This window comes from Balaenoptera musculus, chromosome 12, assembly GCF_009873245.2.
Source record: "Balaenoptera musculus isolate JJ_BM4_2016_0621 chromosome 12, mBalMus1.pri.v3, whole genome shotgun sequence".
In the NCBI taxonomy this organism is placed as follows: Eukaryota; Metazoa; Chordata; class Mammalia; order Artiodactyla; family Balaenopteridae; genus Balaenoptera; species Balaenoptera musculus.
In genome coordinates, this window is record NC_045796.1 from 9,915,996 (window position 1) to 9,943,845 (window position 27,850).

At 45.3% G+C, this 27,850-nt stretch overlaps 1 protein-coding gene across 1 annotated transcript in view; it reads right to left on the minus strand.

Annotated features, from left to right (window-relative positions):
* Positions 1-15,061, minus strand: part of SNX9 (sorting nexin 9) — a 154,532-nt gene extending 139,471 nt beyond the window's left edge. Inside the window, exon 1 of the mRNA XM_036871163.1 lies at positions 14,940-15,061. Within this exon, the coding sequence (XP_036727058.1) occupies positions 14,940-14,948 (9 nt within the window). The 5' untranslated portion in view covers positions 14,949-15,061. The remainder of the gene's footprint in view (positions 1-14,939) is intronic.
* Between the last annotated feature and the right edge of the window lie 12,789 nt (positions 15,062-27,850).

Below are 27,850 nucleotides of genomic sequence, written 5' to 3' on the forward strand. Positions count from 1 at the left end.
GAGTGTTGTGGGTTGCATTGTGCCCCCCACCAAATATATGTTCAAGTCTAACCCCTGGTACCTGTAAATGTGACCTTATTTGGAAACAGGGTCTTTGCAGATGTAGTCAAGTTAAGATGAGGTCATACTGGAATAGATTCTAAGTGGATCCAAAGACTGGTGTCCTTAGAAGAGGAGGAAATTTGGACACAAACACATAGATACACAGGGAGGACACTATGTGATGACAGAGGAAGACATTGGAGGGAGGCATCTTCAAGCCAAGGAGAGCCAAGGATTGCTGACAACCACCAGAAGATACGATGAGCCAAGGAAGGAGTCTCCCTTAGAGCCTCTGAGAGAACGTGACTCTGATGACACCTTGATTTTGAACTTCTGGCCCCCAGAACGATGCAAGAGTAAATTTCTGTTGTTTGAAGCCATGGAGGTTGTGGTAATTTGTTACCACAGCAAAAGGAAACTAACACAGGGAGGTGTTTCTTTTATCTCTGCAGCCAGACAACAGGCTCCTTGACTTGGGTAAGGCCTGGCCTCCCCACATGTGGTCGGTGGTTAGCACACCTCCGAACTAGGGTGAAACGTGAGCATGACCCTGACAGCTGGGTCCCGAGCTCCTCCTCAGCTCTCCTTACCACACTCGAGGCTTCCCTAGGAGCCCATCCCACTTCAGGAGGAGACGGGGTGCTGGCCACCGGAGTGCAGACTCAGAGGGGAGCGGGCCCAAGTCTCACAACATCGGCCCTGGCCTGGAGGAGAAAGGTCGGGCCAGTGCAAGCCTGTTTGGGTCCTGATTTTCAAAAAATTTCAAGGTGCTACGTGAAGAGACAGAGAGAAACGCTCACACTGGAAAAGGCTGTGTGACAACGGAGGCCGAGATTGGAGAGATGCATCAGCAAGCCAAGAAACACCAGAGGCTGGGAGAGCGACATGGGACAGAGTCTCCCTCAGGGCCTGCAGAAGGAACCAACTCTGCCGCTACCTTGGCTTCAGACTTCTGGCCTCCAGAACTATGGGAGAATAAATTTCTGTTGTCGTGAGTCCCCTAGTCTGTGGTGCTTTGTTGCAGAAGCCCCAAGAAGCAAATACAGATGTGGTACAAATAGTATCACTTTACCTGTGAGATACATTTAGGGAGACACTGGCTTACATCAAAGAAATGCAAACGCATCTTGGTCCTGAAAGATCCATGGGCAGCCTGCTTCTCTGGATGTGTCCCGGGCTGCTTCCCCACCGTGGACCCCTCGGGTGACACCAGCTCACTGACTCCTCTCCCTCCCCAGTGCCCCCACCTCGGTCCCTCTCTTAACCTCTTCTCTTCTGAGGGACAGACACCAATTCCTTCACCCTCTGTCATAAGCAGAACAGTGCAGCCGATTCCTAGCCTTGCCCCCTGCCCTCAGAGTCACTTGAGTGACCTATCAAAGGAATTGAGGCTATTTTTAAGGAAATACACAAAGGTTCACGCAGATAACTGCATTTAATCATCCGTTAGCAGCTATTTTAAAAATACAGCTTAAAGAAATACAGGTTGTTGAATGACAACAACATGAAAATTACAAACAGCAAGTAGGAATTACCTCCATTTACATGTGGGGAAACTGAGGCTCGGGCAGGTTAAACAACTTTCCCAAGACAGATCCGAGGTTTAAACCGAAACCATCTGACTTCAAAGCCCTTCCTTTTAAGCACATTACTAAGTCAACTTCAAAAGATGTAGCCTTGTAAATATTTGGAGGAGCTTGCCAGATTTCCCCTATTCTTCCTGTAACATTAGTATTTTTTAGAAATTTGCTGCTGTAAGTGGATATAAGACACCAAAGAAACTCAGAATGGTGATCTATAGCTCAGTTATTCTTAATAGTTTATTTCCGCATTTAATAGTGAAAGTAGGGACTTCCCTGGTGGCGCAGATGTTAAGAATCCACCTGCCAATGTAGGGGACACGGGTTTGATTCCTGGTCCGGGAAGATCCCACATGCCTCGGAGCAACTAAGCCCGTGCACCACAACTACTGAGCCTGCGCTCTAGAGCCCGCGAGCCACAACTACTGAGCCTGTGTGCCACAACTACTGAAGCCCACGCACCTAGAGCCCATGCTCCACAAGAGAAGCCACGACAATGAGAAGCCCACGCACTGCAATGAAGAGTAGCCCCCGCTCGCCACAACTAGAGAAAGCCCGTGCACAGCAACGAAGACCCAACGCAGCCAAAAATAAATAAAATTTAAAAAAATAGTGAAAGTACTAATTATTATTTGGTCCAGAGCCTATAAACTCTCACAGCAATTCTATCTGTAGATGGTTCCTTGAATAATCAGTTAAAGGTGTTATACCTTAAATTTTGTAAAGGACTGCCTTTTTCTTTTTCTTGAAGTTCAAGCATAGGAATATTCAAAAATTTTCTTTTAAACCCTTACAATAATAATTTTCTTTTAAGTGCAAATTTTGTGTAGCCTGAGACTTTTAGCCAAATAAAATAATAAACCACTCATTTGAAAAACTGTTTTCTGCCAAACGGTATACCCATTTAGCTTTGGCTTGAACGGACAGAATTTTTTAGCTTGAATTACTAAACTAAATGAAACTTGGGTGAGGGAAATTCCTGTTTCACTCAAGCAACAAGCTTGGAGCTCACGTTATTAAGATGCCCTCCGTCTCCCGACTGTCTCCAAGGCTCGTACGCAGTGTGTCTTCTGTCTTCTTCTTGCTCTTGTGAACTTCAACCACAGACCCTCCTTGATGTGCTCGCAGACACGAACTGCACTGACTGGGACCACCGAGCCTTCTTTAGACTCGTGTCCTGCCTGACGGGATAAACCGACAATCTCCATTTATCTTGGATAAATAGCTTTGGATGGAGTCCAAGTCCCATTAGCCAAGTGAAGATTCTGCATACACATGTAGCAGACATTTAGCCCTCTGTAGGACCCGTGATGTCATTTGAAGGCCTGGTGCAAGATGAAAACGCCGGGCCCCTTGTGTAAAAATGATTTAAGTATTTTAAGACAGTGACAGCAGAGCCTTCGACCAAGTGCTGGGTCCTTCCAAGCACAGGCTTGTGCCACTGCACAGGCCACATGCCCACGAAGCCAGCCCCGCCTTAGGGGCTGTCCTTCCAGCTTGCAGACCCTTCCTTCTGCAGCCTACCATCTGGGCCCCCTCATCACCATATTTCTTCAGTCCCCAAGTTCTACTGGTTCTGTCACCTAGATACCTTGCAAACACGCCCATTTCCCCATCTCCCTCTCCAGACGTCTCTTCCCTCCAGTTACCCCCTTCCACACACCCCCGCCCTGCTCTCTGCAGCCTGCCCTGCTCACAGCAGAGGTCCCATCCTGCCCCCAGGGACCAGCCTGGGGTGGCTTCCCGTTGCTTTTGGCGGAAGCCCCCAAACCAGAACATGGACCTCCAGACCTCACCCATTCTGTCCCTGCTCCTTCCCCAGCATCCGGGGCTCATGCCTCGTTCTCCCTTGCCCTGGGTGTTTTAGTCACCTGGCCCTCTCCCCGCTGCCCCTCAAATAGGACGCCCCCACTTCTGGCCTTCCCACACGCTGCCCCTTCGGTCTGCGTCTTTCCTCCTCCCTGTCTTCACCTGCCTCACTCATAATGCCATCGAGTCTTGACTTACGTGTAACATCCTTAGGAAGAGTTCCCTGCCTCTCAGACAAGAGCGATCCCCTGGCTACCCACTCGCCCGGCACTCTCTCTGCCAGTTGGCATAATTCATCACACTTGCCCAGTGTATTTTCTGTCCGTGAGGGTGTGGGTCCTCCCCTGCCTTGTTCCCAGGGTACCTGCACCGTCGTAGAAACTTTACAAGTATTTGTTGGTGGATGGGTTGATTGATTCAAGGCTCTCACAAGTTCAGCATCCTGGAGGAAGAAGACTGGGTACTGTCATTTAGTAATGGGCTTGCCGTTGCTGCTACTGTGTAAAAGGCAGTAGCGAGGAGAATGTTCAGAGCAGCTGGTGGCTCTGCTGAATGACAGAGTGACCCACCTGAACAAGTCCTGCTCACTGAAGATGTCCACTGTTTGTGTTGCTATTCGGTGTGTTTTAAAAGGTGATATTCTGGGATTATGTGTGATTTTTTTTTATTCCTCCTCTGTTTTTTTTGTTTGTGACAATATGCATGTATTACTTTGATAATCGTGATGAACCACCCCCCCGCCCCAGCAAATATTGCTTTAGAAAAAAAAGAATCGGGCAAGAGGAATTTCCTTTGCGGGTTCATGTTCTTTGCAAATCTATTTCCTCTGGGAAAGGGAAGACATCCTTCCTTCTCTGCTCCACACATCAGCGAAGAAAGGGTATGAAGAGGAGGTTAACTCTAGTGTCAATGCTGCCAATTAATATTCTTTTAATAAATTTATATAAAAGTAAGAAAGCAAACACAGCCATAAAGAGAGACCATGAGTGCTGCTCGTCACCAGGGATGGTGTTTACTGCTTCTGAGGTCCTGAGCTGTGAGAAGATTGAGGGCAATTCCCTTCTAGTCCAAGGTCATGGCTATATGAGCAATGGTTAATAGCCTCACTGATTATCTGTCCTCAAACACTTCCCCCCTCCTGTTATGTTTGTCTTCTGCTCTACAGATAAGAAAAAATAAGGAAGAAAATTTAAGAAAAGTCTATGGAACAGATTAGTCAGGGATCAGAATGTCTAGGAAGGCTAAAGGGTTAGATGCATATGAGGCAGATCAGAGCAGCACCTGTTGGGGTGACCAATGGTCCTGGTTTGCCCAGGACTGAGGAGTTATCTGGTCCCTGGGCTTAAAACTGAGGTGGTCCTGGACAAAGCAGGACGAGTCGATCACCCTACCACCACCTGATGGCCTGTGGTTCTAGCAGTGCCTCTCCCAGGCCCGGCCCACTGCATGATGCCCCCACTGTGATGCCACGTGGCTCAGCACCCTCCCCAGTCTCCACCTGAGGACCTCACAGCACTGCCACTTTCCAGAGCCATTCTGAGAATCAACTTTGGCCTGAAGTTGGGAGCCCAGACCCTAATTTTATCTTTAGCGTGTCATTTGTTTTTTATTTTCTAGAATGAAACCCCTTTACCTTTGTTTTAAAATGATTTGTGATTAAAGAGAAAACAGGATCCTGGTCTGAACTGAAATTCCGATACATTAGAACTGTCAAAATTGTTCTCTTTAAGTTGCACTGAATGCAAATTTCAGTTCCTAAAAAAAATCCAAATAATGCAACACGTATTAAGGGAAGGAGGTTTGATTTATCTCTTTTCCTAAAATGATGACCTAGTAGGAAAATTGCTGAAAAACACATGGGGGGGTTCCTACTAACACAGAGCCACACTGCATGGCTGTCAGAAGGATTTTTCTCTTTCTGCTGCTCTAGGTGGGAGATCGGAGAGTTAGGGTAAGTTCTAAGTGAGGACTGTCCTAAAAATAACTTGTGTTGAGTACCACTTCATACCTACTGCCTCCAGTGTTTTCAGGATCCCATGGAGTAGATGACATTGCCATTCTGGTTCTACCAAGAAGAAACTCAGAGAGTTAAGTGGCCTGAGGACAGGCGTCCAGGCCTGGCCGCCTCCAGAGTCAGCAGCATTCCCTGCAGCTCCTCTTCTTGAGAGGGGGAAACATCTATTTCCTTCCTATTTTCTCAGTGCTAGATCAACCAATCAGAGCCGGGAAGTTATATTGTCAGAGAGCTAAACACCTCTGGCTGAGTAAGAGAGATGTCAGACACTGCTTTTTATTTCTCAAGAAAGTTTCTCTAAGTATACCCTTTCTTTAGGGAATTGTTCTCTGTAGATTATGGAGAACTTTCACATTCATTGGGAAGAAGAAGGAGAGCAGGAGCGGTAATGACAGTAACAGTAATAATAAAAGTGCCTGTTACACAGGACTTGTCTCATGTCAGGTGCATTTACCTTTTTTTTTTTTCCTAATTTTTCAAACAATCTAATGAGAACACTGAGGCTCTGATGAGTGACAGAGCTGGGACTTTAACCCGAGAGTCACCTCAAAGCTCAAGTTTTTTGTGCTTTATCAACATTATCAATGTTTAGTTAGTTTTTCTCACTTTACAGGTGTGGAAACTAAGCTGCACTGAGGCTAGAAGACTTGCTGAGTTCACATCCTTAGAAGGAACAGGCTCAGAACTCATACCCAAGTTGCCAGAAGCCTCTGCACAGAGAACTCAGAGGCAGCGCCTCTGAGATGCTGCAAGGCTTTAGATGCAAATCAGCCTGGAGCCCAAAGCCCCATGAAATGATGTGATTCCCAGATAGGACTTTGCACCAGTTAGGAATCATTTGGTTGTGTGGGACAGAAATCACCCAGAGTTAAACAAGCAGGGAAAATGTAAGCTTTCAGGAGTGTCAGAGTCAGGAATGAGCTTGCAGCTGGGCCTTGGGGAGGAACTGGACACAAGCCCTGGAAGAAATCAGGGCTTTCTCTCTGGTTTTTTGTAGACCAACTTCCCCTGCTCCTCAGTGCAAGGGTGGGACATGGTCCCTGGCTGCACCCACGTTTTATATATTTTAAGTACAGCTAATGGGAAAGATTTCTTTGTTCCATTTCATTTTCCAGGAGAAGGGCCAGTGAGTGAGTAAGCCTATGTGGGGTGGGCACCTCTGGTCCACACTGCTGTGGACAGGGGGCAGGGGACATAGGACAAACAAGACCAGCCCAACCCCTTGGAAGACAGGGATGAGGGTTACCAGAGAACTGGGCATCGTTGTAAGCTGGACAGATGATCCAGCATGTGTCCAGGTGTCAGAATTCAAACGAAGTTAGGATGAAGCATTATAATAATAACATCTAGACAATTACCATGGCACAGTTAAATGGTGCCTGAATTACTGACAAGATGCTTAATCAACTATTTATTTCATCCAAATCTTCCAGAAAGTATGTACCATAAATATTGTCTTTATTCTTGCCATGAACTGTTTTTAAATTTCCAAAAAAGTTTTGTAATGATAACATAGTGGGGAAATGTGCTAACGCAACTCACAATCAGCTAGGACGGTGGGCCCAAGACCTTGCGTCAGTTTCTTGGTAAAAAGGAGTCTGCTGCCATAGACTTTCCTGGATAATAGCCGACTTGTTTCCAGAGCTCCCTTGTGAATAAATACTAAAGTCTTTTTGCAAGAGAGTCAGGATGGAAGATTAGCAGTTGTGAAATTTTTGGCTCCTGACGGTGCATGCTTCCCAATCTACCCCAGATCCTTTCCCTCCAGGAAATTACCAAACTACATTCAAATGATAAATAAATTAGAAAACAAACACCTCAAAGCTCCCATGGTTGTAGCTGTGCACCTGAGTTCATTTCTACAATGGTGGGACTGGGAATATGGGCAAAAATACTTGCCCTTGGCGATTTCAGATCTAATTCTCTGTGGAGAGTAGGGTCAGAGTTGGAGGGTCAGCTGTCGTTGAATGGAGCAGTCTCCTTCTGATCCTAAAAGGCTTATTAGCCCTTGGCCTGACTCCTGGCCCCTTTTCAGAGAATCTATGTCACAGGTTTACACACAGCCTTTGTTACTATTTTAAGTTGAGTTGGATTATGTCCAAAGTCTCAAAGCATTAGTACCTGTAATTATATTTTGCAAGAGGTTTTAGGCGCCGCCAGCATGTTTTACAGTTTAGGGTCGCCAGGCAGGAGCTGTTTGTTTTTGACACGTGGTTATTTAATTCCATACAGTACAGAGAAAGAGACTGAGTCACGTTTGGCCTCCGCAAGGAGGTGCCAGGGTCATTCCACTCCAGCAACACTATTGCTCCACCAGGCACATTTATTCACATTTCGTATCTGCCATGTGATGGCACATCCCACTGATGTCAACAAATGATTCATTGTCAGCTTGAAGGGAAAAACAGACTGTGTAGGAAGGTGCCATATGGTTTTTTCTGCTGTCTACTGGGGAACCCTGACCTTATTATCACACGTTCGAGGTGGAAATGTGACGTAACTTAACTGATTTACAAAAGCCACATACAGAAACCAGTGTAATTTTTTTAAGCCTCAGTGTGGTTAAGGTTTACTTCCTCTATACATTCATAGCGAAGGTTTTTGGACACGGCTGGGGGAGAGAGCCAGCTTCTGATAGAAGGTCTGTTTTCTGGTTACTGCTTCTGTAATTTATACTTTCCCCTCAGTATCACCAAGGAAAAGTCCTTCTTAGCCTCAGTTAAACATGAAGGTTGTTTCTCTGCATCCATTGGCCATTCCAACTTTGAAAGCCAATGAGCATGAGCAGAATAATGGTTTGGAAATAGATTCAGAGAGGGCACAGGGGTGGGAAATACCACAGCAGACTATTTTAGATCCAGAATATCAGAATTAAAACTATCTTGATTGAGTGCAGCAACTGGCTCAAAAATAGACCCAAAAATGCATATGCAAAGCAAGTGTAAATTTGCATCATATACACATGGAGCTTTAAAAGGTAGCCTGGACATGTCAGAGTACTGATTTTCAGAAAGAGACCAGGGTGAGGTTAATGACCCTTGACACCTGCTTTGTTTTCTTCCTCTGCGGTAAAAATCCTGCCTGGTGAGATTCTGGCATGCTGCATAGATACTGTATTTGGAGGACAAGAAGCAGAGTGGCTGGGTTGTTTGTGTAACCCACAAGACCGTGTGAGTCTAGATTTGCTAGTAATTAATTGGGATACTTGGTCACGTTTCTTACCCTGCAAAGTTTGCCAGGATAACATTTCATACTACCTCACCTCGGTGTTTTGAGGAATTGCCGGTAATACAGATTGTCAGGCCTGTGGGAAATGTAGGCTGGCTGTTAATTGGCACGGTGGGCTGGGCTGCTGGAATCAGGCAGGTGGGTAGAGGGGGGTGACTGGTGGAGAAGGCAGGGTTCCACCTGGGAGCAAATCTTACCTGGTGTCTCTCCAGGTAGGAAAAGTGTGTCACTAGTGCCGGGGAGAGGAATGTCAGCCCTCTACCCCTCTTGTGGCTGGACTAATAATAAAATTGACACAAGACAGGTTAACAGGAGAAGAAGGAAATAATTTTAATCACATACAAGGAGGTCTCATAGAAATGGGACCTATGGGAATTTCTTGGCGGTCCCCTGGTTAGGACTCTGCGCTTTCACTGCCGGGCCCGGGTTCAGTCCCTGGTAAGGAAACTAAGATCCTGCAAGCCGTGAAAAAAAAAAAAAATAGAAATGGGACCTAAGAAGTAGCCAGAGAAGGCAGCAGGCAGCTTTTATACTCTTCAGACAAACAATAAATTTGTGAGGAATTGACAGGACAAAGAAACTTAGGTTTTGGGTGCTCAGTTAGTCAAGAATCTAAACAGAGTTTGGGCTGTGATAGTAAATTAAAGAAGTAACAGGCTTGTTTATATAGGCTTCTTGGCCTGAATTCCCTATCTTTGGCGATAAGAGTGTCCTTCTACCTCCAGATACAGGGAGAGCACCTTTCACATGAGAGATTTATTTTCTGCTTTCAGGGAGAAAAGAAAGGAAGGTCAGAGTGTCCTTCTTGCGTTGGCCATTTCTTAAGTTACTTTAATTCTAAATAATCAATATGCCCTTGAGGCACACTTTGGGGCAGCCTGCCCTGGGTCCCAACACTAGATTCTCAGCTCTTGGCCTGACCTGCTCCTGGGTCAACCATCTGAAGCCCAGGACCGTCTCAAAGGCTTGTTTCTTCTAATCTGATTTGTCCTGTTCCCTTCTTAGCCTTACCCTGTTCATTAAGCACTAGACAGAAAGGGGAGAGACCCTTTTCTGTCTTTGCCTTTAGTTATTTAAATTCCACAGAGAAGTATTAGAGCTCTATGTGTAAAAGCTCTTTCATGTTGGGAGGGTCTGACCTGGGCGCACAGGGCAGCTTCTCTGGCCCTCCTCCCTCCCTGTCCTATGGCTAAAGACCCCAGCCCCTGCTCAGCATCAAAGAAGGCAGATGGACCATGCCTGGGAGGGGTGACAGTATATCATCCTTCATCACCGTGCCAACATCAGCACCCTCGGGAAATAACTTTCCATCCCTTTTCAGGTAGTAAAGAAAAAGCCCGTGTTTTACATTGCTGCATATAATCTGTGTAGAGTGAGCTGCAAAGAGGCCATTGGGCATTTTGTTTGTTTTCTTTTCCATTTGATTTGGGAGATTTGGTGGGGTTCATAGGATTTCTACCACCCTCCTTTCTAGAAGAACCATCCACTCTTCAAAAATGCAGCCAAGACAATGAAAAGAGAAGAGGCTTCTGGTTCAAATCGAAGCTGCCAGTTGGCAAGTGGTGTTGGGACTGCTGCTCCCAGAGCCGCTTCTAGACCTGACTTTTCCTTCCCAACCAGACATCGCAGCTCTGAGCCGGTGCGAGGTGCTGACCTACTATGTGATCACGGCTGAGCGGGGTGAGCCCCACTCCGGGAGAGCCCTGACCTGTCTCCTTTCCCCACTGACCTGTTTTCCCAGTTTCCAAGTTCCAGTTTTCACTTTGATGTCCCCAGACATTTCTGAGCACACTGTATCGGCAGTGGCAACTGAAGTTGCAGATCTAAACCTCATTTAACCTCCTCAGATAGGCTCGCTCTGGGCTCTACGCTCCCCCTTCCCGGATCCTGAGGAACTGAGGCAGCACCAAGCTTTATTCGGTGCATCACCCCTTCCTACACCTGGTCTCACCAGCCCCAGGAAGAAGCTAGTCAGGTACCGTTAACCCCATTTTACAAACAGGAAAACTGAGCCTCAGAGCAATTGAGTAGAATACTTCTAAGGTCACACAGTTGAAATGCAACAGAACTTGCTTCTAGGTCATCCCTTCCACATCCTGTTTGCTTCTGTCTTTTTAAAAAACCTTTTTTAATGCTTAAAACCTCTTTCTGCTCTGCAGGGCACAACGCTAGAATAATAGGACAGTGGTGATTCATAACCACCTTCTGACTTCTTTTATGGCACATACGACACAAGGCTGTCTGCCGATTCTTCCAAAGACCGTATTACATCTTTGCGAATGCCCTTAAACTCCAAGCGTAACTGACAGCTCCTCAGGGACCCTTGATATATGTTGGTGTCTGAATGGAAAAACAAGACATGCCTCCAACACTCTAAAAATAAGTGATTCTATGAAACAAACACCGCAAAAAAGGAACTAAAGAAGTATGTGTCAGCTGTTCTCATACAATCAACTGATTACATAGAAGGTTCTCAAAAATACATGTGTGGAGGGTGCGTGGGCGGAGTCCGCCCCAAAGGAGGTGTATTTTGTCACTGCGGTTGTTTAGAATTGCCACATCTGGCGATAATAAAAAGCAGGCCTATTAGTTGGTTTTCCTCTTATTTGTTAATTCTCTACAGACAGTGCACCCCAGCACCCACGACGCCCCCCTCCCTCCCGGTACACCACCCAGTGTGACCAGTGATTCATGTTACCCATCAGATGGGATTTTTTTCGGAATTATTTTAATTGGTCTTTTTTCCCCTTAAATAAATAAATCTCACTTCCCCCTGCTTGGTTGCCAGATCCTGCCCTCCCTAGTCTGGTTTCCCCCAGCTGCCCTGAGGCTCCTGTCAGCCAGGCCTGAGGCAATGAAAACTGAAAAACCCTCAGGGCTGGGGTCATCTGCACCTGAGCACAGTGTGGGTGACCAGTCGACCATGCGGGCCTCTGCCCCCATCCTGGGTTTTTTCTGGCCCTGAAATCCAGCCCTGAGTGTCAGGACAGTTACTGGCACCCCAATCCCTGCCCTCAAATCCTCTGAATCCTCTCTGGCTGGCCCCTATACCAACCTGGAGAGAACTCTCTAGAAAGGTGACACGGGCATCCCCCTGACGCTAAGAACTGTCCTTGACTAAACACTCTGCAGTCAGCGCCTCCCCTACACCAGCCTCACTGTAGTGATTCATCAACGCCACTCCCTGAGGGAGAAGCCCGGGGGCAGGCAGCTGCTGGGCCGGTTTCAGTGGCGTGCTGGTAAATGGTAACAACCAGCTCTCTGGAAGAAAAGAACCCCTAACTGTAGCATTTGCACCTGGTATAAATACTCCCACCATGGCCAGTCTCAGCCTATCACCATGACATCACTGAATGCGGGGTAGGGAAGAGATGTACAGCAGCACACGGTTATACGGTATTTCTGCCATCCAGACATAATAGATGTTAATAACCTTGATAGCTGAGAAAACAGTAAAATGTAAATAATTAGGAAGTGACGAGTTTTCGGTGTTTATAACTTTTGTTTTTAGTATAATTTATTCAATTTTCGGGTTTATATAATTTAATTTTTAATAATGGCTATGTTTAATACCAGCTATCAGAATTCCTGCAAGTGTAACAATTGGTTCGCTTGCTCCTGTCCGGGGTCGGCTCCTGCACAGCTCTCCCCCTTGCCTGTGGGCCTCCCCCTCCCACGGCTTCAGCTGTGCTTCATCTCACCCTGCCAGCAGTCTGCAGAATCTCAGTGTTCCTTCTAGCCAGGGCCATGTGACTTTTGTTCTCCTGGTTGCTAAATTCAAGGCATAAATTCCAGCTTTTATTCTACTTGGCCTTCCAGGGGCCTGTGACACCCCATCCATCTTGAGATTCTACAACACCGTTCTTTCTTGCCATTATTTTTTAAACCTCTTCTGAGGGCTCCTGTTCCTCTGCTGGCCCTTTAACTGTTGATGGTTCCCGGGATCTGACCATGATTCCTTTTGGTCTTCAGGTCTCCTTATTCTGAACGTGAATGTGGATGTTTCCCACAACCATACCTTTGGCCCAGATGTCTCTTTTGAACTCCAGTCTTATAGATGCAAATGTCTGCAGCACATCTTTATCTGACCATCTCATAAGCATCTCACACTCAACATGTACCATCATTCCAACCCCTCCCCCAAAACTACTTGCTCTTTCTTTATATTCCTCACCCAGGCATTCATGCCATCATTCATTCCAGAAATATTTACTGAGCACCTACTACATGCTAGTCACTGTGCCACCTGCTGAATAAGCCACAGTCCTCGTGGAACTTATTCATCTCCATCCACCCGGTGACCTAGGCCAGAACCCGGGAGTCATCTTTGACCCCTGCCTCTCCCACATTACTTATTTACTATCATTTGGTCAGTAAATCTGACCTCTTCTTCCTCCTAAACAAGTCTGGAACCTGTCCTCCTCTTCCATTCCCACCACGGCTGTCTTCTCAGGTCCTTATCATTTCTCTCCTGGATTATGCAGGAAGCCCCTCCCTGGTCTTTCCATCCAGAGACTTGCTGCATTCGAATCCTTTCTCCATAAGGCTGGCCTAACAATACTTCTGAAACCACATTTATGATATGGCCATTGCTCTGTATAACATTCTCCCAAACACCCTCTTAGCCTGCAGAACAAAGCCTATGCTCCTTGGCAAAATGAAAAGGCCATGTGGCCTGGGCCCTGTCCACCTCTTGGTCTGCTTGTCCCCGTTCCCCTTGGGACATTTCTCAGACCCTTCCCTGTGCCTGGCATCCCTCCACCCGCCCATGCCACCCCATCCCCATTCCCTTCTTTGACTGCTTGCTCTTCCTACTCATCCTTCAAAGCTTGTTCTGGTGCAAGTGTGCCGCTATGGCCGTTCCACAGGGCTGCTCCTGTCACCTCCTCCTGAAGGTGTTCGCTGGCCCTCCCAGGCTGTGTTTGGTGACTCTTCTCTCTGTCAAGTCTGGGTCATGCCATACGGTAATCATCTGTTTACCAGTCTCCATGCTTCTTTGGAAAACGAGCTCTTGCCGGAGGACGCTGTGTCTTTTATCTCTGAATTCCTGGCAACGAGGAGTGTGCAGGGCCCCAGTGAGCAGTCAGTAACCTCTTGTTGAATGAACGAGTGTGACAGCGTTAACCCGGTGAGGTGGCCAAGGGCACGGGACCCCAAGTGAACCCTGGTGCTGCCTCCCCCGTGTAGAGTGACTGGGGCACAGCGCTCCACAAAGTAGCTACTTCAGACCATGAGTGTGAGGCTTATGAGAGAAAAGTGGTTGTCAAGCACTCCGCACATAGGTAATCAATGGCAACTGTTACAACGACTGAATATTTTTAGGCACTTAAGTAGCTTCTGTGTTGTGCTTTTCAGTTTACTTTTATGGACTCCCTTCATCATCGTGTTTACCATCATCTTAATCTTCCTGATTTTCACTAGAGAAGTGGCATAATCCTGATGTTATAGGTATCTTTAACTGCTGGCTCTTAGGGTGGGGATGGGGTCGGGGTGTGTGTGTGTGTGTGTGTGTGTGTATGGGGGCGGGGTTGGATGTAAAAGATCCAAGACTGAGTGTGGTGATGTGTGAGGTAATGTAGCATACACACATGACAGCTAAAAGCCAAGGGAAAGGCCGTCAAAGCACCCGAATTATCCGGCTACTCCCAAGCCTTAGGGCGTGGAGCCCGGCCTCATTTGCATATTGGCACCACTTCCTCCACTGCTGAGATGCTCGGCTTCATCGTCCCTGCCCTTTGCTGGCTGCAGCCAGACCTTCGCAATGTGTTTGACTATGTTGCCCCCTTATGGATCAGGCCCAAGTTTCAATAAATATTTCCTCACTGGCTGGACTATCTCCTCCTACCTGTGTGCTGTTAGAAACTGCAGGGGTACCAAAGTGATTCCTATCCTTAAGGTATGATGTCCATGTTCAGGGAGCTAGAAACTTTGATAATCTTGGAAAAGCATAAATCAGAACCGAAAACCAGAAGAACCCTACCGTACAATTAAGTTATTGTGCCTAGAGAGAGATTGCATGGATCAGAGAATTGTATTTATGTACCACTTTGCAATTAACAGAGAACTGCAGCACGCATTTTCTCATTTAACCCTGTCAACCACACCAGTGAGGATGGTATAGATAAAATATCATAGACCGACACGCTAGCGTCAGATGTGGCTATTGACAACTGTCTTGTCAGTCAGCTGATGTCATATCTCATCGCAAAGGTCACACATGAGACAGTCTAGTTTCAGAAGAAAAAAACCCCATAAGTATGACTCACCAGCATCATCTTTCCGTAGCACCTGAGATTTCTACCCCGCCTCACCAGTAACGTCTGAGATCAAAGCGTGGGGTATAGATAGATGCAATTACTGGAGAGGTTTCCTGTGGGTGATTTTCAATTTGTGTCTTGCAGCCAGGATCCTAGAAATTATGAAAGGGCATTTTCAGGATGAAAAGCATTCAGCTTTGTTTTTTCAAAGGAATGGAAAATCAAAATCATTCCAAAGCGTTTTTTTGTTTTTTTAAAGATGTAATACAACTTTTTTCAAGCAAGTGCTTTTAAATTCCTCACATTCAAGCTTAAATCACAGTGACATTTGTCACATTATCATCTATTTGAGTGAGTTAAATCGAATAGTGGGGAAAGGTCCTTTTCCTCCTTTAATCTTTGACCAAAAAAAGGGCAAACTCCGAAATTATGCCAGTCCATCAGTAGTCTCTGTTGCTCCACACATTCAAAGAGAAATCTCCACAAAATCTGAGCTGGTGTTTTTCTATCCCAGATGCATTCTCTTCCCTACCAGGAATGACTAACACTCAGGAACATGGTGCCAAGAGAGGCCACTAGGAAAGAGAGACAACTGAGAGAGAGAATTTCTCCCTGGAGATTGTGAGATACTCTTTATTTTCAGGAGAGAAAGCGCCTTTCCCAGGAGCCCCCCAGCTTCCCTTACATCTCGGTGGTTAGGGCTGGGTCACATGTCCATTTCATGTCTATTGCTAAACCACCCAATGGCCAGGGGAAATGGTTTACCATGAGTGGTTTGGACAATTCTTTTGGGGGTAGAATGGATATTGGGGAGTTAACCACCATTTTGGATACTGTATCTGGAAACATTGGTAGCCAGACCAGAAGTTTTTTTGGTTTTAGGCAGATCAGAGAGCTTTCCGCTTCTTATTGAAGGTCTTTGGTGATTAAATGAAAGCAAAAAAAGAGACACAATTACATTCGTACTCCAGATTTGAAGAGCAGGACATACGTATTATATGCATGTGGACAATTTATGGTCTCGTGGGGAAAACCTTCAGTTCCAGGAGCCCTCTTGACAACAAGCAGGAGAGGGAATGCTTGTTGGGCTTCTCGCCATGACGTGACTCTCCCTAACAGTGGAAAGATCCTCTCAGGGCATCTGGGCAGCCCCTGGGGCTAATAATGATATTGCCCGAATAACTTCGACCCAGATTTCAACTTGCAGCCAAAATCAAAGTCCTCTGATGTGGGATCAGAAGAACGTTCTAAGTAAAACGAACCTTTTGACCTTACGTTCCAAGGGGCAGCCGCCGAATGCAGGACAATTTGAGTTTGTTTTCTCCGGGATCCATCTGCCTGGCGAGACAAGCGAGGTCCCTGCGGTTCAGAAGAATCAGGCACGGGGCAGGATTTCCTTTCCCTCAGACTCTTACTCTTTCCGGAAATGCCTTAGCCTCCTGAAATAATTTCCTGGAAGGAAGCTGTAACTGGAGAACAGTCAGACCAGTGGAGATGTTTAACGCTGGGCAAAAGAGAGGCTTGTCGGGAGCCCAGTTGGGAGATGGGGAAGAAATTCCCTGAGTCTTGCCTCTGGGTCGGTCCTTTCAGTTCTGGTGGTCTTGGGCTTCAGTCTGTCAAGGGACGAGCCTTTAAAACAGGCCCCTAGCAGTATGTCTACCTTCTCGGACGGCTGCATGTCCCCTTGTCCCCTTGCACTCTTACTCTGACGACAGCATTTGAAGCTTTGAGGTTCTGAGAGCTGTAGATTTATGAGGCAGAGTTCTTATTCAGAAATTTTGCTATAGATATTCAAATGCATAGGGCAGAGTTATGCCCATTTCACACAATGCTATGTATGTATAGGCCCCGTTTCAAGAAAGCACTTTTATGCTTCAAGTCAGAGTAGGCATCTGTTAAGTGCAGACATTGTTAGTAAGTAGCCTACCCAACTGCCAACCCTATTTCTTCTTTGCTAAGAGAACTCTGATTGTGTCCAGGTCTCTGTCCTGTGTTTCCCATTTCCAGCCACACAAGCAGAATCTTGATGACTCTGGGACAATTACAGTGATCCCACTGACTGGGTTAGAGTGAATATATGACCAGTTCTGGCCAGTGAGACATGGGGGAAAATCTGGAGGCTTCTGGGAAGGTTAAGAAACAAAGGTTTCTTTGTTTCTTAAAAAACAGACATAGGGCTTCCCTGGTGGCGCAGTGGTTGAGAATCTGCCTGCCAATGCAGGGGACGCGGGTTCGAGCCCTGGTCTGGGAGGATCCCACATGCCGCGGGGCAACTCGGCCCGTGAGCCGCAATTACTGAGCCTGCGCGTCTGAAGCCTGTGCTCGGCAACGAGGGGCCGCGATAGTGAGAGGCCTGCGCACCGCGATGAAGAGTGGCCCCCGCACGGCGATGAAGAGTGGCCCCCGCTTGCCACAACTAGAGAAAGCCCTCGCACAGAAACGAAAGACCCAACACAGCCATACATACATACATACATACATACATACATACATAAAAAGAATGTAAGCAGACAAGAATAGCATTTAAAAAAAAATAGACATAGAAAGAGATAACCTCTCATCCTCCTCTGGACTTTGTCATACCTATTTTATTTGTAATCTTAGGATGTGGCAATCAGCTTGTGAAGATGAAGGGAACCAGCCCGAGGGCAAAACAGACCTATTGAATATGGTAGACTAGAGAAATGTAAATTACTTGAATCCTTGAGAATTTTGAGTTGCCGAATCAATCTACCAGCTCTACCTCTGAACTTCTTGTCATACGAGACTAAACATCCTTGCTGAGACCGTACTGAGTTAAATCTGAAAGCTTGCTAAATAATAATCCATAATTAGCTCTTGTCTCTATTCATAGGTTGCTGTATCCCTCTGTCCCTATATCATTTCTTCTATCCTCCAACTCAGCAGGTTTTCTAAGATGTAGGGGGTCTCGACGCCTGAAGCCCACTTGGAAGAACAGAAATACACATGAGCACCATTGTCACCGCTGATGGTAACTACTCCCATTTCTTCAGCATATCCTCGGCATGAGACCAGCGCTAAGCCCTTTGCATACCCTACCTTAGTTAATTATCGAAAGGACCCCATGAGGTAGGGAATATAACTATTCCCATTTGATAGATGAGGAAACCGAAGGTCATAAAAGTGAAGTAATTTTCCCAGGGTCTCAAAGCTAGTAAGTGACTAAGAGCTAAGGGTCAAACCAGACTGGCCACACCCTTGTCCATTACCCTGAACTCTCCCTGACTCACTAATTGTGGGAACACTAGGCCGGCTTGGGGCAGAGACCTCTTCACCCAGTGGCTTCTCAGACTCAATACACAAGTTCCCCCGGAGATGTGAAATCTAATTAGACTCCAAAGGTAATTAGAGTATATAAACTTCATCGTTCCACATGAATTCTCTTGTGAGTTTTATTGACCCTCTCTGTACTTTAGAGCCTCTATTTGTGAGGCTGTGACAAAGAGACTTTCCACGGCCTACTGCCTCAGGATATGAGAAGATAAATGTGATAAAATTTATCTAAAAGCGTCTTGTAATATTGAGAGGAAAAGTACTACAGAAAGCCAGGCCACTGTTAATGTGATTTTAATAACTCCTCCCAACTCTTAGGCTGTTCATAGTGTAATGGAACATCTTAATTTGTTGAAAATTTTCCATATGGCTCCTTAAACTCTCAGGAGCTAAGGCTCTGTGAAAATGAGAATGAGAAAGCAGATGAATTTTCCGCTACCAGTCAAAAGTTCTTTAATGCACAAGATTTTGCACTGGACAGAAGACAAGGCTGTGTGAAGTAAGGGGTCATTGTTCCTAGTGTACAGAGGCGTTTGTAAAACGTGCAAAGGATGGACCCTTTCTTAAAGTAAATATTTCTTACAGATATCCTATGTCAACACAAATTAGTTTTTATTAGGTTGCTTAAATATGAACAAACTAAACCTAAGTACAGAGTCCTTATATTGGAAGATCTAATATAATTATAAAACTGAGATAAACTTACAAATTCGATAAAAATGAAATGACCAAACCAATAAAATTTGGACTAATAACATTAATTTAATATGATGGATGATGTTGTTTTGTTGAAATAAAAGTTTGACAGAGGAAAACTCTTGTTTGATTCTAGAAGTTTTAGAGTTCCAGTTCTAGACTCAGACTGGGTTAAAATCTCAACTCTGCCTCTTACCAGCTGTGTGACTGTGGGCAAGTTATTTAATCTCTCTGAGATTCTGGGTTTTTTTTTTTTTAACAGGAAAATGGAGATAATAATAGCCGTCATTGAAGAAAGTTCCAGTGAAGATTAAAGATGATAATGTTGGAGAGGGGGAAATTTCCCTCTCTATCCCTCTTGAGTTCTGTGGCTGGACTAATAATAAAATAGACACCAGACAGATTAACAGGAGAAGAAAAAAAATGTTTAATTCGTGCCCACAGAGGTGTCATAGAAATGGGACCTAAGAAGTGGCCAAAGCAGGCAGCTTTTATACTTTTTAGACAAAGAAACAATAAATTTGAGAGGAACTGACAGGACAAAGAAATTGAGGTTTGGGTGCTTAATTAGTAAAGAATTTAAGCGAAGTTTGGGCTTGGGTAATAAATTAGTGAAGAATCAACAAGGTTTGTTTGTAACAAGGATGTCTTTCTACCTCCTAGTACAGGGAGGGCAGCTTTCACATGGGAGAAATATATGCCATTGAGGCATATTTTGGGGGCACCTGCCCTGGGCCCTAACAGTAAAATCTATCAACTACTTAGGACAGCGTCTAGTACATAATAGGGGCTCAATAAATGTTAGTTGTTATTACTAATGTTATTTGTCTCACTTCATTAATGCTAATTGAGAAGATTCCTATTTTCCATAAGTGTGCTTTGTATGGAATTAATAATTTCAATACTTTGTTTTCAAATTCAAGATGGTCAACCCTGATATTTAAGCAAACTCTGTTAGCAAATGATCCTTGGATGCAAATGTTGATGAGGTATCACTCAGTAACAGTGTAAAACAGCCTTGTCTTTTGAAAATAAGCTAAACTTGCAGCAGTATTAAAATTTGCCCTCACTCGAGTAGTTAATACAATTATTGCTGGAATTAATGAAAGAATAACTTTTCATTACCTATTTACTCTTGTATTTAGTGCAAACTGATAAAATGAAGATGGAACAACAACAACAAAAAACCCTGGCTGCTTTCAAGGTCAGGGGCACCGACCACTGAATTCTACCCTGTGCTTGTGAAGGCGCAATTTGTTGACCACTTTTTAAAAAATGTGGAATTGCGATAAGGCATTATTTGGTCAGGTATGGCTAAGAAATAGACTGTTTTTGTTCAGTAAAAATGGGGTGTGTGTGTGTGTGTGTGTGTGTGTGTGTGTGTTCGTTTTGACCAGTTCCCTCAGACCCTTTTCTGTTCTGTGCTAGGACATTACTGTCTTGTAGGTTGGCCTTTATTTTGTGTTTTGGAGAATATGCTTTCTCAGAGTTCAAATGTCAAATGACAGTCTTTATTAATCTAATCACCGAGGAGCCTTTGGTTCCCTCCACAAACTCTGCAGGAATGTCTGCCACTTGTTACAGGGCTACCTGGAAAGGCTCCCCACTCTCTTGCTTGCCAGCCTCCTTCTCACTCTGATTCTCACCCTGGGCCAAGGATGGGAGGGTGTTTTGTTGTTCTCCATTTGGTAGGAAGAGTAACTTCCTGAAAACAGATTACCCCAATGGGCAGAAACACAGCCCCTTAATACTCAATATTTGAGGATAATATGAAGCATTCTGCCTGGAGACAGAAGCCCAGGAGGGTGACTGTTAACTGCTTTATGCCAGCATTCCATACTCTCCTTGACTACCACAAACCACCTGTTTTATATATTTGAATTTTTAATGCTTTTTTTTTTTTAAAAAGGAGAAACAACTTGTGCCATAAATATTATATACAAGTACAATCTTAGAATACTTGAGCTTTTAGATGAAATGCCCCTCACAGGTTTCAGGGTTTTACAGGCTTATGTAAAAAAAAAAAAAAAAAAGATAAGTAATTGTAAATTAAAAAGTAACTCCCAGTACACTGGATTTCCAGATCCCATTTGTTAATTCCGATATTTGGTGCATTTTTATTGACTCCTGTTTGGGATTCTATATCTGTCTTTTTGTGCTCATATGTACAGGAGAACCAAAATTCCAGGGCTAGTGGGTTTTAATGAAGAATAACAAAGTATTGGGGCTTCCCTGGCAGTCCGGTGATTGACTCCGCGCTTCCACTATGGGGAGCATGGGTTCGATCCCTGGTCAGGGAACTAAGATCCCGCATGCCGAGCAGTGTGGCCAAAAAAAAAAAGTATTTATGTAGTGTTATATTTAAGCAACAAGATTGAAAATTCTTTGCTAAATTGATTTCTGTTTCCATGCCTTCAAATGCATAGTTGGAGAAGGAAAAAAGGGCAATTTTGGATCCAGGTAGTACTTGAGGAACTGGTTAGGTTGGAACAGTTCAAAATTTAAAAAGCCTCACTGACTCTGCACCCAGGATAAGCATCTGACCAGGGACACGCTTTGTCATACAGTTGCTGCCTCCGTTCTCCCCCTTATAAGTAAATCTTTCAGATTGTTGTTCAAAAGAAGAAAAACATGTGCTCTTTCAGTGATTCGCCCTTCCTCAGCTCAGGCAAGTGAAACTTCAGCTAAAATCACCGCAGGCAGAATGGAAATGCCAAACCTGCAAGTCAGCTTTTCCAGAGTTAAAATCAAGGGGCTGTGAAGGATCAAGTCCTCTTTTCTTGGATCAACGAATCATAGAGGGAGCAATATCAATGTCACTTAACGGGAAAGGGTTCTGTGTCTGCAGAGTTTACTAGGTTTGGATGAGAGAGAAGAGAAGGAAGAAAGAAGAAAAAGAGAAGGAAGAGAAGTTCCTGAAGCCAAAAATAAAAATCCAGGACTTTCAGGTTAGCCAAAAATGGCCTCTTTACCTGAGTGCTGTAGCCTTCACTGACCCCGGCTGCTGCTTAAAAATTGCTGCTATTAACTGAGCACCAGCTCTTGACATATGTAATTTCTACTCCTCTCATTTCCCTAGCGAAAAAGGTAATTTTATCCCTATTTCGTATATGAGGGAGACAGAGGCTCAGAGAGATTCGAAACTTGTCCAGATCACATCCCCAGTAAATGGTGAAATTGAGCTTTGACCTTAGTTCTGCTTGACTCAAAGCTTGTTCTCTTTCTATTCACTACTCCGCCTTTGCTTGTTGCAGAGACCCTGTCCTCCTTGAAGTTACAGAGACAGAGACAGATGGAGCCAGGAGAGTGCCATCGGGACCCCATTGGGACCCCAATGAGGATCCAAGGGAATGGGGTGCTGGCATGGGCAGTTCCAAGCCCTACTTGGACCCAAGTGCTGGGGAGATGCACCCCTGGAATTGCCATGCATCTTCTGTGGCGTGGGAGGACTGAGTGAGTGGTCAGTGTGTCTGGAGACGTTCCATGGGGGAGTCGATTGCATTTGAGTGAATATCAGAAGCTGGAGAAAATAAATGTCCTTTCTGCTGATTGTCATCTCTACTAATTTGCATCACTGGAATTAAATTTTCTTACACACTTTATTATACATTCCATGGACTATGTCTTAAAACTGTATTGACTATTACACCTGGAGATTGTGCTGGTATACTTAAGATGCTACAAGAGCCTCTTAAACATATAGATCATTTGTGGTGAGGTGGGAGATGCGGGGTGGTGTGTGCACAGAGGCCGTGTGAGTACATGTATACTCACATTTATATATAAATGTAAGAATACTATACATCCTCTCCAGGACCTTGCTTTTTCACTTATACATTAACACTTGGCAATCATTCCACATTAGTAAACGTGAATCTTCCCTAAAAAAAATTTGTTCTAAAGTATGTTTTTGTTTGGGTGTGCCATAAGTTGTTTATCTAGTCCCCTAATGATGCATGTATTTAGTTGTTCCCAATCTTTTTTTTTAATTTTTATTTATTGATTTATGGCTGTGTTGGGTCTTCGTTTCTGTGCGAGGGCTTTCTCCAGTTGCGGCAAGCGGGGGCCACTCTTCATCGCGGTGCGCGGGCATCTCACTATCGCCGCCTCTCCTGTTGCGGAGCACGGACTCCAGACGCGCAGGCTCAGTAATTGTGGCTCACGGGCCCAGTTGCCCCGCGGCATGTGGGATCCTCCCAGACCAGGGCTCGAACCCGCGTCCCCTGCATTGGCAGGCAGATTCTCAACCACTGCGCCACCAGGGAAGCCCCCCAATCTTTTATTATTAAAAATATATAGGATCAATGGATTTACGTGTTTTCGATTTTGATAGATATTGCCAATTGCTACACCACTGCAATCACTTCTATCCTGATGGCTAGATCTCAATCATAAGGCAACATTTAGCTGTAATAGAAGCTTGGAAATAAATGCAGCCTTTATTCCGGGCGGCGATGTGCCTTGTTGAAAAACTTAACTGCAACAGAAGAAAAGAGAACAGATATTGAGGATAAGAAACGATCCTTCTGTAAAGGTTAACTTCCTTGACTTTAAAAAACACTCTGTCCTTGTTCTCCTACTGCCTGAGCAAGTCTCTTGATTCTTCTTTGAGGAAGGGTCCTCTGCTTCTATCCTCTCCTTACTGAGATGCCGGTGTTCCCTGGGCTTGATCTTTACTTCTCATGGTCCATGCTCCCCCTGGGCAGTCCATGCATCCCCACTGACTTAACTGCCAACTGACTCTACGTCCCAACACACCCTGCCCCCACCAAATCTCATCTTTTGCACTGTCCTTAAATTTCCTCCTCAACTCTCAGATGCTGGCTGGCCCATCTCTGCTTTGAAATCAAATTTAATAAGAATATAACTAAATGCCTGAAAAATATAACATTAATTTTTTTAAAAAAAATTTATTATTTAGGTTGCAATGGGTCTTAGTTGTGGCGCGCGGGATCTTTATTTATTTATTATTTTATTTTATTTTTTAAATTAATTAATGTATTTTTGGCTGTGTTGGGTCTTCGTTGCTGCACACAGGCTTTCTCTAGTTGCGGTGAGCGGAGGCTACTCTTCATTGCAGTGAGGCAGCTTCTCATTGTGGTGGCTTCTCTTGTTGCAGAGCACGTGCTCTAGGCACACGGGCTTCAGTAGTTGTGGCTCGCGGGCTCTAGAGCACAGGCTCAGTAGTTGTGGCGCATGGGCTTAGTTGCTCCACAGCATGTGGGATCTTTCTGGACCAGGGCTTGAACCTGTGTCCCCTGCATTGGCAGGTGGATTCTTAACTACTGCACCACCAGGGAAGCCCTAGATTAACTTTTTTAGTAGTTAAGTTTAGTGTTTTTGAAACTCTCAGTACATTAGAAAATAAGTTGTGGGTTAAATTTTTTTTTTTTTACTTTGCAGAAATTCCTGAGTATCTAGATGATCTGCAAGAAATGATTGCTGACCCTAAATTAAATAACTTGAGCAAAACAAAAACTTTCAAAGTAATATGATAAAATTCTACTTAAAGTGGGATGTGGGTACATTTCAGTATGTGATGTGGGAAGCTCCAAAACTCAGAGTCTGAGGACCCAGGGTGATCTTAAAATGGCCGGAGCTGGGAGGATTAAGGGCTTTACATATGTGGTAAGTGAACTGTAGAAAAATGCATTAACTACTTGGAAAGATCTACAGAAGAAATGCCATTGACCCCAAAGGCCACCAGCCAGGAACCTCTGGGAACCACGAAATCGGTGGTTCCCAAATCTACCCGATCATTGAAATTGCAGGGGAAGAGAGTCGGGGTGGTGCCTGAGAATGGGTATTTTAACGAGCACTCCAAATGATTCTAACAGACGAGATTTGGCAACCACAGGACTTTAACCAGAGTTCCTCCCCCCTCTCATTTCATTTCATTTTGTCCTTGGTTTGCCCTTTTGGAAAAGAACAGCTGAATAAATGTCATTTCTTCATGAACTTGACTGCTGCCAAATCTTTCTCAGCCAGGTAGGGCGAGCCCAATGCCGTTCATAGCACAGTCAGACATGGCTTTGTCTCCAGCCCTTTCCTTCTCAAGCCCTCCCAATCCCTAAGAATTTACGTCCCAACACACACTTCCCCCACCAAATCTCATCTTTTGCACTGTCCTTAAATTTCCTCCTCAACTCTCAGATGTTGGCTGGCCCGTCTCTGCTCTCCCCTGCTCTTTTGTTCCAAGTCACAGCTTCTGCAATATGTTTTCTATTCTCGTTTTGCAATAACGGGCAGTAGCAGGGATTTCGGGGTAAGAGCTCTATACTTGCTGGAGTTCAAGAGACTGGAAATAGGAAATAAGCAGTGTTATATCCTGAGACCATCAGCAGAGCCAAAGTTGTTGGGGGTGGAGGGAAGGGAAGAGGGGGAGGGAGAGGTTCGCATTTGCTCCTCCAGGTACTTTACCTTTCTTTCCTGGGCAGGAAGTGAATTGGATGACAGAATTTTAGAGCCAGGTGGGGCCCGACTCTTTACTAATCCAGACCGGAGTTTGGAAGGAGGTTGTCTGCTGGAAATGTGATGCTTGGTAATTTTAGTAAGAGTTTTATTTTGGTTGCAAAGGTCGAGGTGGCTGCCTTTCTCCCCTGGGAGAGGCCTTCCGGTCCTTGTGCTTGGTTGATTTGTGCAAGGAGAATGACTCCAGAATTATTCAGCGTTTACCAACAGGCCCGTGGCGTACCTCAAAAACTGCAGATTTAATTATTTTTAATGGGATGCAGCTAATGTAATGGAATTATAGGTAGATAATTAAAATTAAGATGAATTTTCTTATTGCGTGAGCTACTCAGCATGCTCAGATTTCGCCTTATAACTGCACAAATAACACCACCGGCAGTAATGTGCTGTGCTCCAGTGATTCATTTACATCAGAATCCCCCGGGTTGGTTGTTGAAGATGCAGGTTACTGGGCTCAGGTGCCCCTAGAATGTCTGGGGTGTGAGGCCCAGGAATCTGCATGCTTAGCTAGACTTTCCGGTGACTCTTAGGAATTCCAAAGAGTCCTTGACTGAGGACCTATTACATGTTAGAGACATTATCTAACTAGAAAAAAATTTTCACAACAATCTTATGAAGTAGATATTATCATCTCCCCTTTTCAACTAAAGCTTAGAGAAACTGAATAACATTTTGAAGGTCGCATAGCTAGGAAACGGCAAAGCTAGGAGTCAAATCCACATCCACCTAATTCTAAAGCCTGTGCCCTTTCCAAATTGCCCCCGCATTCCCGCAGAGGTCTCACGTCTGCCAGGCCATTGAAGTGGCCCGTGACATTTGTGGTCACAGAGACAGCATGGAATGGGGGCAGGAGAGCCCCTTCTAACTTTGTGGGAGGTTGATGGCAGTTGTGACCTCTCTTCTCCGTATTTTTTTCTGTATTTATTCTCCTTTTAACCGTGGGGGGCTCACACCTCCCAGGAGTCCATGCTCCCTACTGGACAGCGTGCTTTAGCTGACCCCGGACACCCATCTTTCTAGGAAACTCTGACGGTTAGAAGCAGTGTGTGCAGATGCTATTGGGAACCCATCCCACCCCCGTCTGCTCCCCTCCCCGTGTCGGGTGACCGTGTGCTTCACGGAGGGACAGGGTGCCACCACAGCCCTGGAGTGTCACTCCTCATTAGCTAAATTACACTGGGAATCCCATCCTGCTTGCCAGTGATTCAGCAGTGGGCAAGTGACCCAGTTCTTGTCAGTGAGAGAGAGAGAGAGCCTGCCGGGAGGTTTCTGAGAGGGATTTCTGATGGCTCCCTTGCCGAAAGCCGTCCAAGCTGCTCCACAGGAAGAGGCTGGGCTACAACGTTGCACAACGCTAGGGGGCGCCAGCACACGGGATTCTATGTGGACAGAGCCCCTTGGGATTGCTCGAGGGCTACTGCTCAGCCCGAAAGCAAGGCGAAGGGCGCCCCCCTGGAGTTGGGCAGCTTGGCTGTGTGTGGAGAGAGGGTTTCCCTGAAACTTGCATCACCTGGTATTTCCAATCCCAGGTTTACATGTTAATATCAACTGAATGAAGATTTGAAAACACAAACTGCGTAGGCACGGTAAGTAGGCCTTCTGGTTAAACTGTGTTGCTCTCTATGTAACAACAGCCAAACTCTGGAGTCTCCTACAGTTAGTTTACCCTGAAGCTCTCATGAGAGGATAAACAACTTGCGTTTGGAATCTTTGGGAGGATCAGGCGGGATCTTGGCTGCCCAGCACAGAGCAGTTCCAGGCAGCAAGGCCCAGAAGGGAGCAGCTGGGCCCTGGCCGACCGGTCCAGCCTCTGCGGGCAGCGAGCTCAGCTTCCGCCCCAGACTTGCAAAGCCCCGGCTCTCCGCTTTCCTCATTTCCCCTTGGCCTTTAATTGTCAGCTTCCTCAGGCCATAAAAAGAAATGAAATGGAGGTATTTGTAATGAGGTGGATGGAGTTAGAGTCTGTCATACAGAGTGAAGTAAGTCAGAAAGAGAAAACAAATACAGTATGCTAACACATATATATGGAATCTAAGGAAAAAAGAAAAGAAAAAAAAAGGCCATGAAGAACCTAGTGGCAAGACGGGAATAAAGACACAGACCTACTAGAGAATGGACTTGAGGATATGGGGAGGGGGAGGGGTGAGATGTGACAGGATGAGAGAGTGTCATGGACATATATACACTACCAAATGTAAAATAGATAGCTAGTGGGAAGCAGCCGCATAGCACAGGGAGATCAGCACGGTGCTTTGTGACCGCCTAGGGGGGTGGGATGGGGAGGGTGGGAGGGAGGGAGATGCGGGAGGGAGGAGATATGGGAACGTGTGTATATCTGTAGCTGATTCACGTTGTTATAAAGCAGAAACTAACACACCATTGTGAAGCAATTATACTTCAGTAAAGATGTTTTAAAAAAAAAAAATTCATCTTGAAAAGCCAGCTTCCTTGTCAGGGCA